Raw genomic sequence first — 16,850 nt, forward strand, 5'->3', positions numbered from 1 at the left:
AATGATTGTTGGGCCCACATTGATTATCACATTTACAATCCAACAAGACAACCTTCTAGATTTCATGAAAATATTCATATTCAAAAAATATATATTATTTTCAAGCTTGATGCAGGGTGTTGAAAATGGATGGCCGGCAAGCACCTAAATTTAAAAATAAAATTCAAAAGTGCAAAATAACTTTTTTTAAAGTTCATATAATTTTGTCCTCTACAACTTCATTGTCTCAAATCATGTTTTTGAATGTCACATGGTGATCAAATTAGAAAAAAAAATATTCACTATGGGCGAGAGAGAGAAAATGGCATCGGGGGCGTTACCTAAAAACTCCGTCATATAATCAAAATTCCTTTCTTTATTATAAGAGAAAGTGGAGTAGAATTGGTTCAAGCCCCCACTTTGACATCTAAAACATTGGCATCTAAAAACATGATTCAATGCCACAAGGGTGTAAAGGACAAAATTTTAAGAACTTTAAAAAGAAATTAATATATATATATTTCACCATTGATTGTTATTTTTAAATTTGGGAGATTCACAATCGTCCATTTTCAACAATTTGGATGAAGCTCAAAACATTTCTTTTTTTGGCAGAATCTGAGTTTTTCCATGAAATCTAGATGGTTTTGGTGTTGAATTTCCAACGTGATAATCCATGTGAGCAAACAACTCTTAGTAAGATTTCAAATCTTACTAATTTAGTAAGGAAAAAAGTTTTTTTTTTTTTTTTCTAAACTTAATATTGAAGGTCATTTTAGTTAAAAATCAAGAAATTGCAACACAAAATTGATTAGTTTTCAAAAGTACTAAAATTTCTCATGACCACATGATCAAACTTCAAAAACCCTTTAATCAATATTTAAAATTAAAAAGAAGTCCTTGATACACATGCATTTGCACATCCCACTTCTTCTTAAAGAGTAATTTTCTTTGTTAGTAGTCAACCATAAGTTTTTGGATAGGAAAGTATTCCACCCTCCAACGTGTAGGACTCTTAAAAAAAGATTTATTTTGTCATTTATTTATATTATGTAATTTAATATTTACCTATATTTTAAAATTAACATATATTACATAAAGTTCTTTATTTTTTCATATAAACTAAGTATTGGAGTTTAAAATGGATCACTCTTCTAAAAATTTATTACCTGTGAAGAAGATGAATTTTAATTTTGAAAAAATTATCATTAAATCATATTTTAGTGAGATAAATTATAATTAAGTTCACACTTTGTTATTTTTTAGGAGAAATTTTTTTATAATGAATTTGAAATACTTTTTTTTTTATTCAATTCTTGAGAATTGAAACCAACGAATACCCATGATTCTTGGTTGTTCCAATTCTCTTTATTTTAAGTTTAGAATCAGAACCAGAACCGAAAAAATATAATAGTTGTGATTCTAATTTTCTTAAGAGCCGAATCAGAATTGACCCATTGCTACCCCTAGTCAAGAGGCAATGTCATCTCTAAAAAATTGAAGGGTGGGTGAGTGGGTGGGTAGGTGGGGGTGGGGCAAATGAGATGAAAGATGAGGGAGTGGTGGTAAATGAGACATGTAGTTACTTGAAAATGCAAGGGTGTCTCAATGATTGTGGAGGGACAATTGTCCTCATTGTGTCTTTATTAACTTTGTCCTGATCTTGAGCGAGGTTTTAAGCAAGCACCTAACAACCTTATACTTGAATCGGTCTTGTGTGAGGATAGCCACGAGCTTCTGGCTTCGATAAAAAGTAGCTCCCCATTGGAACAGAAGCTAAAACTAACCCTAAAGTTGTTTCTTTAAAAATGAGTTGGTGACTTGGGACCATGTTTGGAACTAGAAGTCCACAAATTTAACAATCTTTTCTTTCAATTCTCAACTCAAGTAAATAATATTTTAATTGGACTACAATACTAGAAGGGTTGTGGGTTACCTTAAGTAATCAAAAATAATTAAAACAAACAATATTTGACAAGATGGCTAATAATGAACCGCCTAAATTGGTATCAAAATGTGACCTACCTACTTGAAATTTATTCTTTTATCATAATTATGAATAGTGCAAGTCGAGTCAAAACTCGACTTACACTATCGTGCCATAACGGCACAAGTGACCAGAGCCCACTGAGCATTAAAATGCTCTTATGAACTCCAACCCCTTGTTTAGACTCTATATCTGCATTAAAACGCACAACATCCTTTTCTTGTGATTTAGATAGTTGCAACCATTTTCGTTCGTCCCAACTGTCCCCAATATCTCCTCATCATATTGCGATAATTCGGTTTCTAGTAATTTCCAAAATATCGTTTAAAATTTTTAACATTGAGAAAGTGTGCCACCTAACTTCTTTATGTCAACCTGTACAGAATTTGACAGTCAAGTTGCCAAAAATGTCATAAAACATCCTCAGTTGTGTGTTACTGCACTCACTAGATGTGTCAAATTTCAAACTTTCTTTCGATATCTCATTTACTCGGTTGAGATCTCATTCGTTACGATTTGGATTTTTCAAAAACTTTCATTGATTTTGTTGTGTACTTGGTTTAAATATAACTAGAAGGTGCCGTGTACATTAAAAAGACTTGTTTGTAATTTAAAATATTAATATTAAAGAAGTTTTTTATGATTAAATAGTAAAAAATTAAAAATTTTGTAATTTCGAAAATTAACCAACATGCATAAGTATAAAGGAATAGATCCTTTGTAGCCCATTTTTCTTGTAAATGTTGTTTTACAGTCCACCGGCAAACAAATTGAAAAATAATAACAACTCCTGTTTGAAAAATGGACGGTCACTGAATTCCTAAATTTAAAAGATTGAATGTAATTGTTTTGATGATGTGGGATACCCTCAACCATTGATATCAACTATAGGAAAAATGGGATACAATTGATCTTCTCCTGATTACACAACTTATACAACGTGAAATTGGAAAATTCGACAGAAAAAATTGACAGGTCAAGGCCACAAATTTCATAAATTGAATTTTGACTATGACGGTCTAGGACAGTCAAAATTCTTGATGTTCTCAAATTTGACGGTTTAGAGTTGTTGAATTTCTCCCATCCTTAATTAATTTGACAGTTTCGAGCTGTTAAAAATAAAAATTTGACAATAAAAAATTCAATGTCAATTCGACCCCTTTGTCTGTCGAATTTTATGAAATTTGACGATACTGAGCCATCAAATTTGGGCTTTTTTCACATTGTGTTATAGGTTCCAATTTTTTTTTTTTTTATATTATCAAAATGACCTTGACTATAGTAAGTTTATCAATTCCACTTTCTCTCATTATGATAATAAATTTTTTTTATTATTTTAAAGAATTTAAGGTAATATTTAAAAGGGTGTTTGCAAATCACATTTGAAATTCAAGTTTTGGTTTGATAACAAACTTGAGAAGTGTTTTTTATGGAATGTAAAAGTTGAAAAAGCAATAAATTGTCTAGATCAACTTTATATTTTCAATGATTTTGCAAAATTGAAGAAACTTTAAGTTAAGAAATTTATGCACTTATATGCTCTAATCTTCTTTTGTTAAAGAATACAACATCATCCAAAATAATTTTAAGATGTTAAACCGGTGATCAAAAAGTTTGAAATTTTTAATTCAATTAATAAAATATATAAATAAATTGATTTTTAGAAGGCACTTGCAAATACTTTCAGTACCAAGTGAGCAATGCTACAAAAGTGTTTCCATCAGAAGTAAATTCAATGAAAATATTTCTATGGAAGTATTTTTGGGAATACTTCGTGATCCAAAAATGAGACCTGGTTCTTAGTGATATATTTAAAATATGATTTTGGGATTGAACATTCATTAATCTTTTTTTATAATAAAAAAGTAGTATCTAAAATATATATACTTTGTTGAAATTTATTTAACAAAATAGGTTAGAATGTTCGACTCATCGGAGACACCTTGGTCTCGATAGGTTTTAAGAGGGGATTGAAAACATTGGCTACACTTACATTGCACGTCTCGAGCCCTAATAATGTAGCAAATATGATTTTTTTTTTTTTTAATTTATTTACATGCTTTATAAAGTTATCAAATATGATGATGATAGTTCTATATTTATGGGAAAAAAGAAAAAGAAAATTATAGTATAATTTTTTTCTTTAGTCACACTCAAGATTATCGACAAATCATGATCAAGTAATTAGGGTTTCATTGCCATCTTAGTCTTTGGTTACGAAGGTAATACCCACCAAAAAGGCTTCGAAGCTTTAGTTAGTAAAAATTAATCAAATTTTTTTAATAATTATATTCATATTTTTTTAAGCGAGGTGTGAACTACAGATCATAAACCAGATAATCTATCATGATTACCATTCTAGTAGCACTTATCAAGCTAAGCGATAGGGTCAATGTAATATGAGACCCCTAACAAATTGAGATTGAAAAGCTGGAATTTGTCATTCTTAAGGAAGAGTCCGAACAACAGATCCATTCGCAACATCCTTTTAAAGTCTTACTTAAGTGGTATTTTTTCCTAGTATTTCAAATACTCTGTATAATACTCAATAAGTTATTGGGGGGTAAAAATTAAAATCTAAAATGATCCAATTGGCTTAGATGTGTTACAACAAAAGGATTGAGATTAATCATTGAATAATGCTGATGTGACCTCAAGCTGGACCCTCATATCACACTTCTTGACATGAAAGTGGATAGGAACCATAAATACCCCATGAAGTTCCTATCCACTTTCACATCAGAGCATCTGCGATTCTTACCCACTTTCACGTCAAGAAGTGTGGTATGAGGTCCCCGCTTGAGGTCACTCCATCAAGACTCTTAATCATTTAGTTGGGTACATTTAATTTTTTTATTATTTATAATTATCTAATAATCAAATTAAGAAAAGTCCAATATAATATCAATAATTTAACCAAATTTCTAGTGAGACGAGTTGTTTCAAACATTCCACGATATTTTGAACTATAATCAATTTAAAAGGGCCCACCACCAACTTACACGTGGCAGAATATTACTTTACGAGGTTCTCTGCAGATTCTCTTTTCCCTTCAGATGAATATCATTTATTCATGTCTAATACTGCACCAACTCTTTTCCAAAATCTCGCCCCTACATTTTCTCGTCCCGATAAGAAAATTAATAGTTCATGACTTTTTCACGAATAAACGTGCTGGAGTGACCTACACATTTACCTCATATCACACATCTTGACGTGAAAGTAGGTAAGAACCATAAATACTTTTCAATCGTATCTCGATGAAAAAGCATCTATGATCCACATATACTTTCTCGTCAGGATGTTTCTTGTGAAGTACAATCGTTGGGTCACGCCAGCATGCTTTCATAAATCAAACGTTAGCGCAAAAGGTTGCAAACAGGTAGTTAGATAACATTAAACTCCTTATATAACTCCCAACTTCAAAACCCACGTACTTCAACACTCCCTACTCTTATAAACCCCATCATCGTCTCTCTCTGTTATCTTTCCCTCTCAACATTTTCATTTTTTTTCTCGAAAATGAATTCCAGAGCAGAATTTTCCAATAATTTGGAGGAAAAGAAAAATAAAGATGGAGAAGAAGAAGAACAGAAACAAAAAAGCCCGCAAGTTCCCTTTCTGGAACTATTTTCCTTCGCAGATTCCTTGGATTACGTATTAATGGCTATTGGATCGATAGGTGCTTGTGTTCATGGTGCTGCAGTTCCAGTTTTCTTTATTTTCTTCGGAAAATTAATTAATATCATCGGTCTCGCTTATCTTTTTCCCTCCTCTGTTTCACATAGAGTCGCAATGGTACCTTTTTTTTTTTTTCCTTTTTGTTTTAAATTTGAATCCAAACTCCAAAGTCGAAACAGATCTTTAATTTTGTTTGTTTGTTTTTTTGTCTGTTTTTGCAGTATTCTTTGGATTTTGTTTATTTGAGCATCGCCATACTATTTTCCTCCTGGGCTGGTAAGAAAATAAATTTTCTGGAAAATTTATTAGTTAGTTAATTTAGTTGTTGAGAGGGATATGACATGAAACTAGATTGAACGGTGGATTAATTGATGAGGACATATCATACAAAATTTTTTTTGATGCGGACATGTGTAGAGGTGGCATGTTGGATGTATACGGGAGAACGTCAAGCAGCGAAGATGAGATTAGCGTATATGAGGTCAATGTTGAATCAGGATATTAGTCTATTTGACACTGAAGCTTCAACAGGAGAAGTTATTGCTGCCATCACTAGCGACATTATTGTGATCCAAGACGCCATTTCTGAGAAGGTATGGACATTATTATGCATGAAGAGCTTATTTATAATTTAAAATATTAATTAAGGGGATCCGTTGATTCTCAAGAAAACACGGCATCCCAACCTTTTAAACACAAAATCCAATGGTTGAAATCTATGAGTGTCTTGAAAACACAAATCTTGAAAATACTTATTTTGAGAATAAATCTAAACCATTGGATTTTGTATTTAAAGAGTTGGGATCAAGTTTTTTTTTTCACGAGTCATTCTTAGGGGTCAAGGGGTCCTGACCTATTTAATTAAACGTGATTTTGAAGATTACATGATAAAAGGAAGATATTTTAATCATTTTTATAACTCATCAAAGTCATTTTAAAGATGTGGGATTGCAATTTTCTTGATTTTTGAAAAATAAGATTTTGAAGATTACATGATAAAAGGAAGATATTTTTATCATTTTTATAACTCATCAAAGTCATTTTAAAGATGTGGGATTGCAATTTTCTTGATTTTTGAAAAATAAAAAGACGTTGATTATATTAAATTTATATATAAAAGTAGGTGCATTTATGAGCATTCAAATTTTGATGTCAAACCACTACTTCTACCTTCTCTCATTATAAGAGTGATAGTTTGCTCACATACCAACACCATTTTGACATGTGGCACTCATGTCGTAAGCAATAATAAGATATTTTTTTCTCTCCTACCCATGGGGCAAAAATATTATCCAATACAAAAGTGTTGTAGAGGATGAAATTCTATGAATTAAAAAAAAAAAAAATTATATATATATAAAAGTTATTTTTCACAGTTGTATTTTAATTTTAAATTTGGATGTTCGATAGCTGTCCATTTTCTACACCGATGATCAAGCTTGAAAAAATTTGTGTTTTTTTTTTTCGTTTTTTTTACCATGAGGTTATTCATGAGATCTAAAAGGTTGTAGTGCTCGATTGCAAATATGATAATCTATGTGGATCCAACAATACTTTTTAAGATTTGAAATATAAAAGTAAAGATTTATGGAGCAGTGGATGTGCGGGCAGGAGAGAGAAAATTTTCTTTTTTTACTTACATCATCAATGCCACGTGTCAAAATGGTATTGGTCTGTGAGCAAACAATCACTCTCATTATAATAATAGAGTTTTGTTAACATGTACCCTAAGGGCCCGTTAAAGGGTAATAAATACACTTTGGAAATTGGAATCAAAGGATATTTTGATAAAAAATAATTTTTTTTAAGAGCATTTTTGGTACAAAATCCAATTTTCAAAGTGTATTAACTTCACTTTAACGTGTGTCGTAAGGGCACACATTAACAGGACCCATAATAATAAAGATTAGGGAAAATGACTATTAAAACCAAATTTTGGATCTCATGGACCATTAAGTCTCTACTGTTGAAATATGTATCATTTAAGGCCCAGTTTTAAAAACGTTAGCCTTTGGAGGATCATTTAAAACTTTCGTCTAACTTTTGTTAATAAAATACCCAAAATATCCTCTTTTAATTACAACACCACCTAAATGAATCCCTAGACGTCTTCCCCAATATCCATTGATCTCAAAACTGCAAAAATAAGAACTTCATTAATATTGTTGTCTTCATGAAGTGAAGAATCATAGATTAAGTCACTTGGATATCTACATATATTTTGAATTATATCAGAGGTACTATAGAAAATCAATTTGTTCATATTAATCCTATCCACCAACGAGAAAGTAGAGTCATTTACAGAAGCCAATCCATTAGTCCTCGAATATGTAAATGATACATAAATTATCATCAAAACGATAAACAGGACGGACCCATCACTTCAATGGATTGTAGATGGAATCATACTTGTCCACGTGTTAGAATACTTACAGCAAACATAACGGCTATGGCTCAATTGGGCCTAACTACTTAAATGACTTCGAATTTGATGTTTCAATATATATTGTGTGGAATTTATTTAAATTATTAATGTTTTATTTGTGCTCTCAAACTATGGGTATCAAATTGAAATTTGATTTTGTAAAGACTAAATCCTTGAAAAGGTGGGCATTCTATCAAAACTGTAATAGCAAGACAGTACTAGAAGATCTCTTACGGTCAATTCCCATTAGAAAAAAAATGAATTCGATCCTCTATTGGAGATTCATTAGAGTTTTTTTTCCCTTTTCTAAATCAGTAAGCATTATTTTTAATAAGATCGGGAACTAAGTATGGTGAGAATTAATCCCAAGTCTATGTTATTGGATTTTTATAAATAAATAAAATGAACAATCAATTAAAAAATAGAATAATCCATATCTATTTGGATTTTGATATGAAGCCAGCAGCATTAATGGAGTTCCTATTTTTACAATTTTGAGATCAATGGATATTAGAGAAGAAATCTAGGGATTCATTTAGGTGTTTTAGTTTTTTTAATACTAATTTAAGTGTTTTAATTTATAGAGGGTATTTTAGGTATTTTATTAACAAAAGTTGGACAGTTTTAAAAATCCTCCAAAGGGTAACATTTCTAAAACTGGGCCTTGAATGGTATGTATTTCAACACTAGAGATGTTTTCCAAAATTTGGTTTTAATAGTCATTTTCCCTAAAGATTACTGTCATTAATAATTAATTATAGTGTATCCAAGAAAGGGGATGTCTAAATTATCCATTTATCCAAGAAAGGGAAGGGCACTACAGAAATTATTGTATCCAATTGGCTTGGTGGGCCTTAGTACCAATCACAGTAATCAAAATTGAATTACGCAATTATTTGATGAGGACTGATTTGGGAAAATTTCGGGTCGAGGGACAGGCCAAAAATAAAAAATAAAAAATTGGAGCCAAGAGAGTAAATTGTCTCTCACAGTATTTTCTTAAAACAGAAATTTCTTATGTGAAGGAATTTACAAGCAAATTCAAGCAATAGAATTTCTCTTTTCAGAAAATGATTTTCCATGGAAATTTGTTTTCCAAATTGATGGAAAATAATTCCTGCTTTATTAGGAAGTTCCTTACCCAACTAGATGAAAATATGTGTCTAGATCTTAAGAGTTGGATTATTGAAAAACTCATAAAAAAAGATTTCCATATGATATTATGTTAACTTTAACCATCCTCTCTATTGTTGCTAACCATAAATAAATTTTCTATTTATGATTATTGAGTTCAAAATTCGTTAATTGTCAAGAAAAATCTATAAATATTGCATAATTTGAATTGTCAAGAGCACCTTATAAGTCAAATATTTCAAATTAACTTACTATAATTGTGAAATTCGGGATTAGGACCCACTAATCAAAAGGTTTGCTTTTGATGGGCAAAGAGAATTTGGGGAGAAGTTGGTTACGTGCTCGAAGTGGGGGTAGTGATTGGTACCATCATCTTCATTATCCAAGTCCCATCACAAAGATGTGGGGTTAGATAAATGAAACCCATTCCTCCGTTCTATTCTGTTTAGAGTCACGTCTTCTATTATTACGCTTGTGTTCATATTCACTTTTATTATATCAATCTACGTTTTTTGGGTTTTCCCTTCACTCTTTTAAGACCTTTAATTTCCTACCAACCAAGATTGCAAAGCCATCTAAATCGACTTTCTCATAGTTTATTGTCTATTGGAGCTACTTTTACATATTCTTGAATGTGTTTATTTTAAATGTTTTCTTAGTCTTTCTACTCATCCATCTCAACATCATGAAATGAATTTGTAGGTTGGGAACTTCATGCACTACTTAAGCCGTTTTATTGTGGGCTTTGCAATCGGGTTCTCCCTAGTGTGGCAAATTAGTTTAGTAACATTATCTATAGTCCCTTTTATTGCCATTTCTGGTGGTATGTATGCATATATAGCAACTGGTCTTGTTGCTCGAGTTAGAAAATCCTACTTAAAGGCGGGTGAAATCGCAGAAGAGGTCTTTCTTCGTCCCTCATTGCTTTTCTCATTAAGATTTTATTGTGACAAATAGCTAATATAGTACACTTATGTGCTTATAATTATCAGGTGATTGGGAATGTGCGAACAGTTCAAGCATTTGTGGGTGAAGAAAAGGCTGTACAATCATATAGAACAGCACTTTTGAACACTTACAAGTATGGGAAGAAGGGAGGATTAGCCAAGGGTCTTGGACTTGGATCCATGCATTGTGTATTATTCCTTTCGTGGGCATTACTCGTGTGGTTTGTTAGCATTGTTGTCCACAAGGGTATATCAAATGGTGGAGAATCCTTCACCACCATGCTTAATGTTGTCATTTCTGGCCTGTAAGTCTCATCTCCATGCCGTATTCGAAGTAAAATATTACGTATATAACCTACGTTGCAAAATATATATTAAACTTACGATGGAAACTCCACACACTCAAAAATAAATAGTAGATATTTGTTTTATTTTTCATTTAAATCTTCATGTAGTACATTTCAAATGAGCCTTACATGTATATATGTCTATAGACTCTAGGAAGAGTTTTGAAAATATTCTACATCTTTCCATATCTTCACATAAGTGCTAGATGATCATTCTAGTTTCTTAAAAATTCCAATTTTGTAACTCTAAACAAGCTTAGCAAATGATTCCTTGACGTAACTTGTTTTCTTGCATTCTAAACAGAGTACAATAGTATTCTATTTGAAAAAAATCCATTAAAATATATGGAATACCCCTTCTCTTCTAAATGTTTTAAAAACATATATGGCACTGTAATTTTGGCTTCTTGCCCACCTTGTTTTGTACATTCCCCTTTTAAACTTTCTTTCATCAATAATTGAAATGTCATCATCACCTATCCCTTATTCCAAATTCTATGGTCACTGTCATGAATTCAACATATGAACATAATAATTAAAGATCCTTATGCAACTAACTGTCTCAAAAAATTTAGAAACATTCATAAATATTCATGATTACTCATTTCTTTGATCTTCATAACAAAACAACTAATATGTGGTCAAGAAAACCAAACCCAGTTGCTCATACACACTAATCTTTGGTTGTTCTTCAGGTCACTTGGCCTAGCGGCCCCTAACATCACTACATTCATCCGAGCTAGATCCGCTGCATACCCCATTTTTGAGATGATCAAGAGAAACACAGTGAGCAAAGCCAACACCAAAAATGGCCGGACATTGAACAAAGTTGAGGGGCACATACATTTCAAAAATGTATGTTTTAGTTACCCATCTCGCCCTGATGTGGTGATATTCAATAAGCTTAGTCTTGATATACCCTCCGGGAAGATCATTGCTCTTGTCGGGGGAAGTGGGTCTGGAAAGAGCACTGTGATCTCTCTCATCGAGCGCTTCTATGAGCCTCATTCGGGAAACATACTGTTAGATGGAATTGATATAAGGGAGCTTGAACTTAAGTGGCTAAGGAAACAAATTGGATTGGTCAATCAAGAACCCGCACTTTTTGCTACAAGCATCCGTGAGAACATTTTATATGGGAAAGATGACGCAACGGATGAAGACATTAGGCGCGCTTCTAAGCTCTCCGAGGCATATTCTTTCATCAGCAACCTTCCCAATAAATATGAAACTCAGGTTATGGTTTCATACTTTCTTCTATTAATGTGATGATATTCCTCTATTTATGCTAATTAGTGGAATTGTTAGTCTCAAGTCCGGATAGTTGTGTGAGGATGATAGTCAAGTTAATAGAGTTTTAGATGTGATGCATTATAATAAGGTGTATACAGATAAACAAGATAATATGATGCATGGTAATATCGCATACCGTCTTAGTGACTTATGTTTGTGACTTGTATTCTCTTGATGGTATTATTTTCCAAAGGGAATTTTACATCACCAAGTGATTCCAAGGGTCCAGATGAATCTTTGGGGTGTCTTTTTTACTTAATTTCGTAACTATTTTCCATACGGTCAATTTCATCTTTGTACGGTTTATACGTTCATAGCAAACTTGTTTTAAGGTTTCCATAAGGAAATTTCAGTTTTTCTGATAGGAAGAGAGATTGTGTTATTATAAACATGGAGATAGGTAATCTTGCCAAACCATGTAAATTCCGTGTCATGCTCTCGCTACTTTTATTTGCATTTTATTCCTCGATAGTTTTCGTCGTTTATAGCATATGATTTACTACATTGACAATGCATTCTATTTAATACTCTATTAGACATAAAATTGTGTCAATCCCTTCACATCCAAGTCACTAACTTAATTTCGCGGCATTGAGTTCCAATACTGTTTCTTTTGTGCTTTGTAGGTGGGTGAGAGAGGGATACAGTTATCAGGTGGACAAAAGCAACGGATCGCCATATCTCGAGCAATATTAAAGAACCCTTTAATACTTCTCTTAGATGAGGCAACAAGTGCACTTGATGCCGAGTCTGAGAAAAGCGTGCAAGAAGCACTTGATCGTGTTATGGTAGGACGAACCACCATCGTGGTGGCCCACCGCCTCTCCACCATAAGGAATGCAGACATGATCGCAGTCGTCCAAGGTGGGAGAATCGTCGAGACTGGGAGCCACGAAGAGCTTATGTCAGACCCCACCGGTGCATATGCATCACTTGTTCAACTCAAGGAGGAGGTCACTTTGAGGCGTTACCCCTCCATAGGACAGCCACCGAGGTAACTTTGTCAATGCACGTGTTACAAAACTGAGTTCAAAGCCCACCTTCACCTATTAACCACTAATTCACTTTCTGAAAGAAGAAAAATATATGTCAAGCTCATAATCTACATTTTCTTTGGCAGCATTAGATATTCGAGAGAATTATCCCGTACCACCACCAGTTTTAGCGGCAGTTTCCATTCCGATAAGGAATCTGTTAGCCATTATGTTGCTGATGGGACTGATATTGAAAAGCCAAAGTCCGTCTCAATGTTAAGATTATATGCAATGGTGGCCCCAGATTGGGTCAATGGCATTTTGGGTACAATAAGCGCCATTATGTGCGGTGCCCAAATGCCACTTTTCGCTCTTGGAGTCTCACAGGCTCTCGTCTCCTACTACATGGATTGGGACACAACACGGAGGGAAATTAGGAAGATTGCATTCCTTTTTTGTGGTGGTGCTGTTCTCACTGTCATCTTCCATACTATCACACACTTCAACTTCGGAATCATGGGAGAACGACTTACTCTTCGGGTGCGAGAGATGATGTTTTCAGGTAAAATTCTTAATTCGGCATTGGATCCTCTACCCCAAGGATTGAGTAATGTTACCCAATTCCATGTATCATTTTTTATTGGTGATTTCTAGCTATTGTAGACCAATTTTTAGTCCTATAGGCATGTCTATAGAGCCTACGGGGCCGAAAATAATTTCAAGGTATCGATGGCTAGAAATCACCAATAAAGCTGATTATGGTGTGTAGATCTACCAAAAGGTGAGCTAAACATTCATGGGTGATGGCCCCAATTTAGTGTTCCAAATGGCATATTCATATGTATGTTTAGTATCACATACAAGAAAAAAAAAACTGTTTTGCTAACCCAAGTTACAATCATCAACCACAGCTATGTTGAGGAATGAAATTGGATGGTTTGATGAGACAAGTAATAACAGCTCTATTCTTTCATCACGGCTGGAAACTGATGCAACTCTGCTGAAATCAATAGTTGTCGATAGCTCTACGATCCTTGTACAGAACATGTCTCTGGTTGTCGTATCATTCATCATCGGTTTCATCCTGAATTGGAGGATCACACTTGTGCTCTTGTCCATGTATCCTCTTATTGTCTGTGGACACATCAGTGAGGTATTATCTCTTCTTTTCTTTTTGTAACTTGTAATTATATGATGCTTCTCAGCTTGTAAGTTGTACATATGGCTGACTTATTTCATTGAAATAAACCATTTAATTAGTGAACTAATTCACCCAACCCATGTAAAACTATGCCAAAACATCCTCCATTTTGTGTGACCTATACTTGTTTATGTTGATGGTCCCAGACCCATGACAAGTTCGATGCAAACACCTCGCATAAAACTATCATGTGAAATGCACAGAAGTCACCATGTCAGTAGCAGTGTTTTAATTCATTGCTTCAATCAATATTTCATTCAGATCCCAACTTGTGGAAAGCTTTTAAATTTTTTTGTTTAAATGTTCTCATTCATGGAGGGTTATGTGGCAGAAACTTTTCATGAAAGGCTACGGAGGCAACTTGAGCAAGGCTTATCTAAAAGCTAACATGCTTGCGGGTGAGGCGGTGAGTAACATCCGCACTGTTGCCGCATTTTGCTCCGAAGAAAAGGTCATTGACATGTATGCCAACGAGTTGGTCGAACCCTCCAAGAGCTCCTTACGTCGTGGTCAGATTGCTGGCATCTTCTATGGTGTCTCCCAATTCTTCATCTTCTCATCTTACGGCCTCGCCCTTTGGTACATATTTTGTTTCCAATTTTACCAATTTATAAACACAAGTTAATAAATCGAACTTTCAATTGAGCTCTCTTTAATTTTTAAAACTTTTCGAATAGGTATGGTTCTGTTTTGATGTCGAAGGAGCTAGCAAGCTTTAAATCGATAATGAAAACATTCATGGTACTGATTGTAAGTGCTTTAGCTATGGGAGAGACATTGGGATTGGCTTCAGATTTCATTAAAGGAAGCCAAATGGTGGCTTCGGTCTTTGAGGTGTTGGACAGAAAGACCGGACTGGTAGGGGACATAGGCGAGGAGGTGACTAGTGTTGTGGGCACCATTGAGATGAGGGGTGTTGAGTTTAGTTACCCTTCTAGACCGGATATCGTTATCTTTAAGGATTTTAATCTTCGAGTACGGGAAGGTGAGAGCATGGCATTGGTAGGATCAAGTGGGTCTGGCAAGAGCTCGGTGCTTTCTCTTATACTTCGGTTCTACGAGCCAACGTCTGGAAAGGTGATTATTGATGGTGAGTGCCCTTGTCGTTCTTTTACTTATTTATATTCATTTATTGGTAAATGTAAATCGGATGAACAGAAAAAAAGTAAAGAAAAGAAAAAAAGAGCGAATTCAAAAATAAAAAAATAAAAAAATAAAAAAATTGAAGGATGAGCATCAGACAACCACCAAAACCAACCACAAGACATCCCTATAAGCTAACTCTCACCTAGAAATAAAAGGGACTCTTCATGTCAAACAACTTTAATAATGGGAAGAGAAATACAGATTTCCTAAGGATCGGTTTTATGGAAATCCTTAATGGATATCTTCCAATCTTAGGTGTTCATGGGATAGTATAATTTTTCAAAATGAAGTCCTCAAAAAGTAGATCCCATAAAGAATGTGTCACCTTGGTGACATGGAAATACCACAAAACTTGGATAAAAACTCTGCCTTTGCACTAAAACCTATCATAAAACAAAGAAAATCCCATAAATCTTTAAAGCAAACACACCAAAGGATAATAATAAAGCCTAAAATACCGATGATAATTTCATGGCTCACATTCTTAAGTACTATTTCTATTGAATCTTGTAGGGAAGGATATCAAGAAGCTCAAGTTGAAGTCTCTAAGGAAACACATCGGACTCGTCCAACAAGAACCGGCACTCTTTGCCACCTCGATCTACGAAAACATTCTTTACGGGAAAGATGGTGCCTCGGAGTCGGAGGTCATTGAGGCTGCTAAGGTTGCTAATGCACACACTTTCATTAGTAGCCTCCCCGAGGGTTACTCAACAAAGGTTGGAGAGCGTGGGGTGCAATTATCAGGTGGCCAAAAGCAACGTGTCGCCATTGCCCGAGCTGTGCTCAAGAACCCAGCAATCTTACTACTTGACGAGGCCACTAGTGCCCTTGATGTGGAGTCCGAGCGTATAGTCCAACAAGCCTTGGACAGGTTAGTGAAGAGCAGAACTACGGTCATGGTGGCACATAGGTTGTCTACAATCCAAAATGCAGATAAGATATCGGTGTTGCAAAATGGGAGGATTATAGAACAAGGGAGCCATTCTACTCTTTTAGAGAACAAGAATGGTGCTTATTATAATTTGATTAACTTACAACAACAACAACAACAACAATAGAAATAACAACAAAATTACGCCAATGATGGATTTCGAGTATGTATTCATTACCATGAAAGAGCTTTATGAGTATTTCCATATAATTTTTTTTTCAAGAAATGGAAGTGTATATATATATATATAGGGAGCGGTTTAGCAGCCCTAAAGTTTGCCAAACATTTTTCAAAACATGGGTTAGAAGTTTTGGAATAGGCTGATTTTTTGTGAGGATGATCTCTATGATATAGAGATCATCCTCACAAAAAATCAGCTCATTCCAAAACTTCTAACCCCATCAAAAGTGATTTACAAAAATTGGACAGTCCACGATTCTTCAATTTGTAAACTAGGGTCAGAAATTTCAAAATGAGCTGATTTTTGGAGAGGATGATCTACTCATCATAGAGATCATCCTCACAAAAAATCAGCTAATTCCAAAACTTCTAACCCATGTTTTGAAAAATGTTTGGCACAATGTTTGGCAAACTTTAGGGTTGCTGAACCGCTCCCATATATATATATTTAGTAGATGTATTAATTAATAATTTTCCTTCTATTTGTTTGGCCATTTTAAGAGTGTTCATCGATGTTTTAAGAACCAAATAGATAATTGGACCCAAAAAATTGTCTAATTGGTCGGACCAAGGACAAACCTTTAGATTTACTAAAGAACTTAAAAAATGTAACATATTTTTT

The 16,850-nt window shown here is 33.9% G+C and overlaps 1 protein-coding gene across 2 annotated transcripts; it reads left to right on the forward strand.

The window, feature by feature from the left end:
* Window positions 1-5,369: 5,369 nt before the first annotated feature.
* LOC147389276 (ABC transporter B family member 2-like) lies at window positions 5,370-16,258 on the forward strand. Of its 2 annotated transcripts, XM_086418002.1 has the most exons (12): window positions 5,371-5,764; window positions 5,869-5,923; window positions 6,065-6,240; window positions 9,909-10,109; window positions 10,199-10,458; window positions 11,196-11,736; window positions 12,420-12,787; window positions 12,914-13,329; window positions 13,679-13,920; window positions 14,300-14,547; window positions 14,646-15,058; window positions 15,628-16,258. In XM_086418002.1, the coding sequence occupies exons 1-12, from the start codon at window positions 5,489-5,491 to the stop codon at window positions 16,173-16,175; spliced, it is 3,744 nt and encodes a 1,247-aa protein (XP_086274128.1). In that variant the 5' UTR covers window positions 5,371-5,488; the 3' UTR covers window positions 16,176-16,258. The 2 variants fall into 2 exon arrangements, with proteins under 2 accessions (XP_086274129.1, XP_086274128.1); XM_086418003.1 differs by lacking the exon at window positions 9,909-10,109 and having other exon boundaries at window positions 5,370-5,764.
* Window positions 16,259-16,850: the final 592 nt, after the last annotated feature.

The sequence above is a fragment of the Akebia trifoliata genome, chromosome 12 (assembly GCF_017979445.1).
Source record: "Akebia trifoliata isolate Shusen 1 chromosome 12, ASM1797944v1, whole genome shotgun sequence".
Lineage (NCBI taxonomy): Eukaryota > Viridiplantae > Streptophyta > Magnoliopsida > Ranunculales > Lardizabalaceae > Akebia > Akebia trifoliata.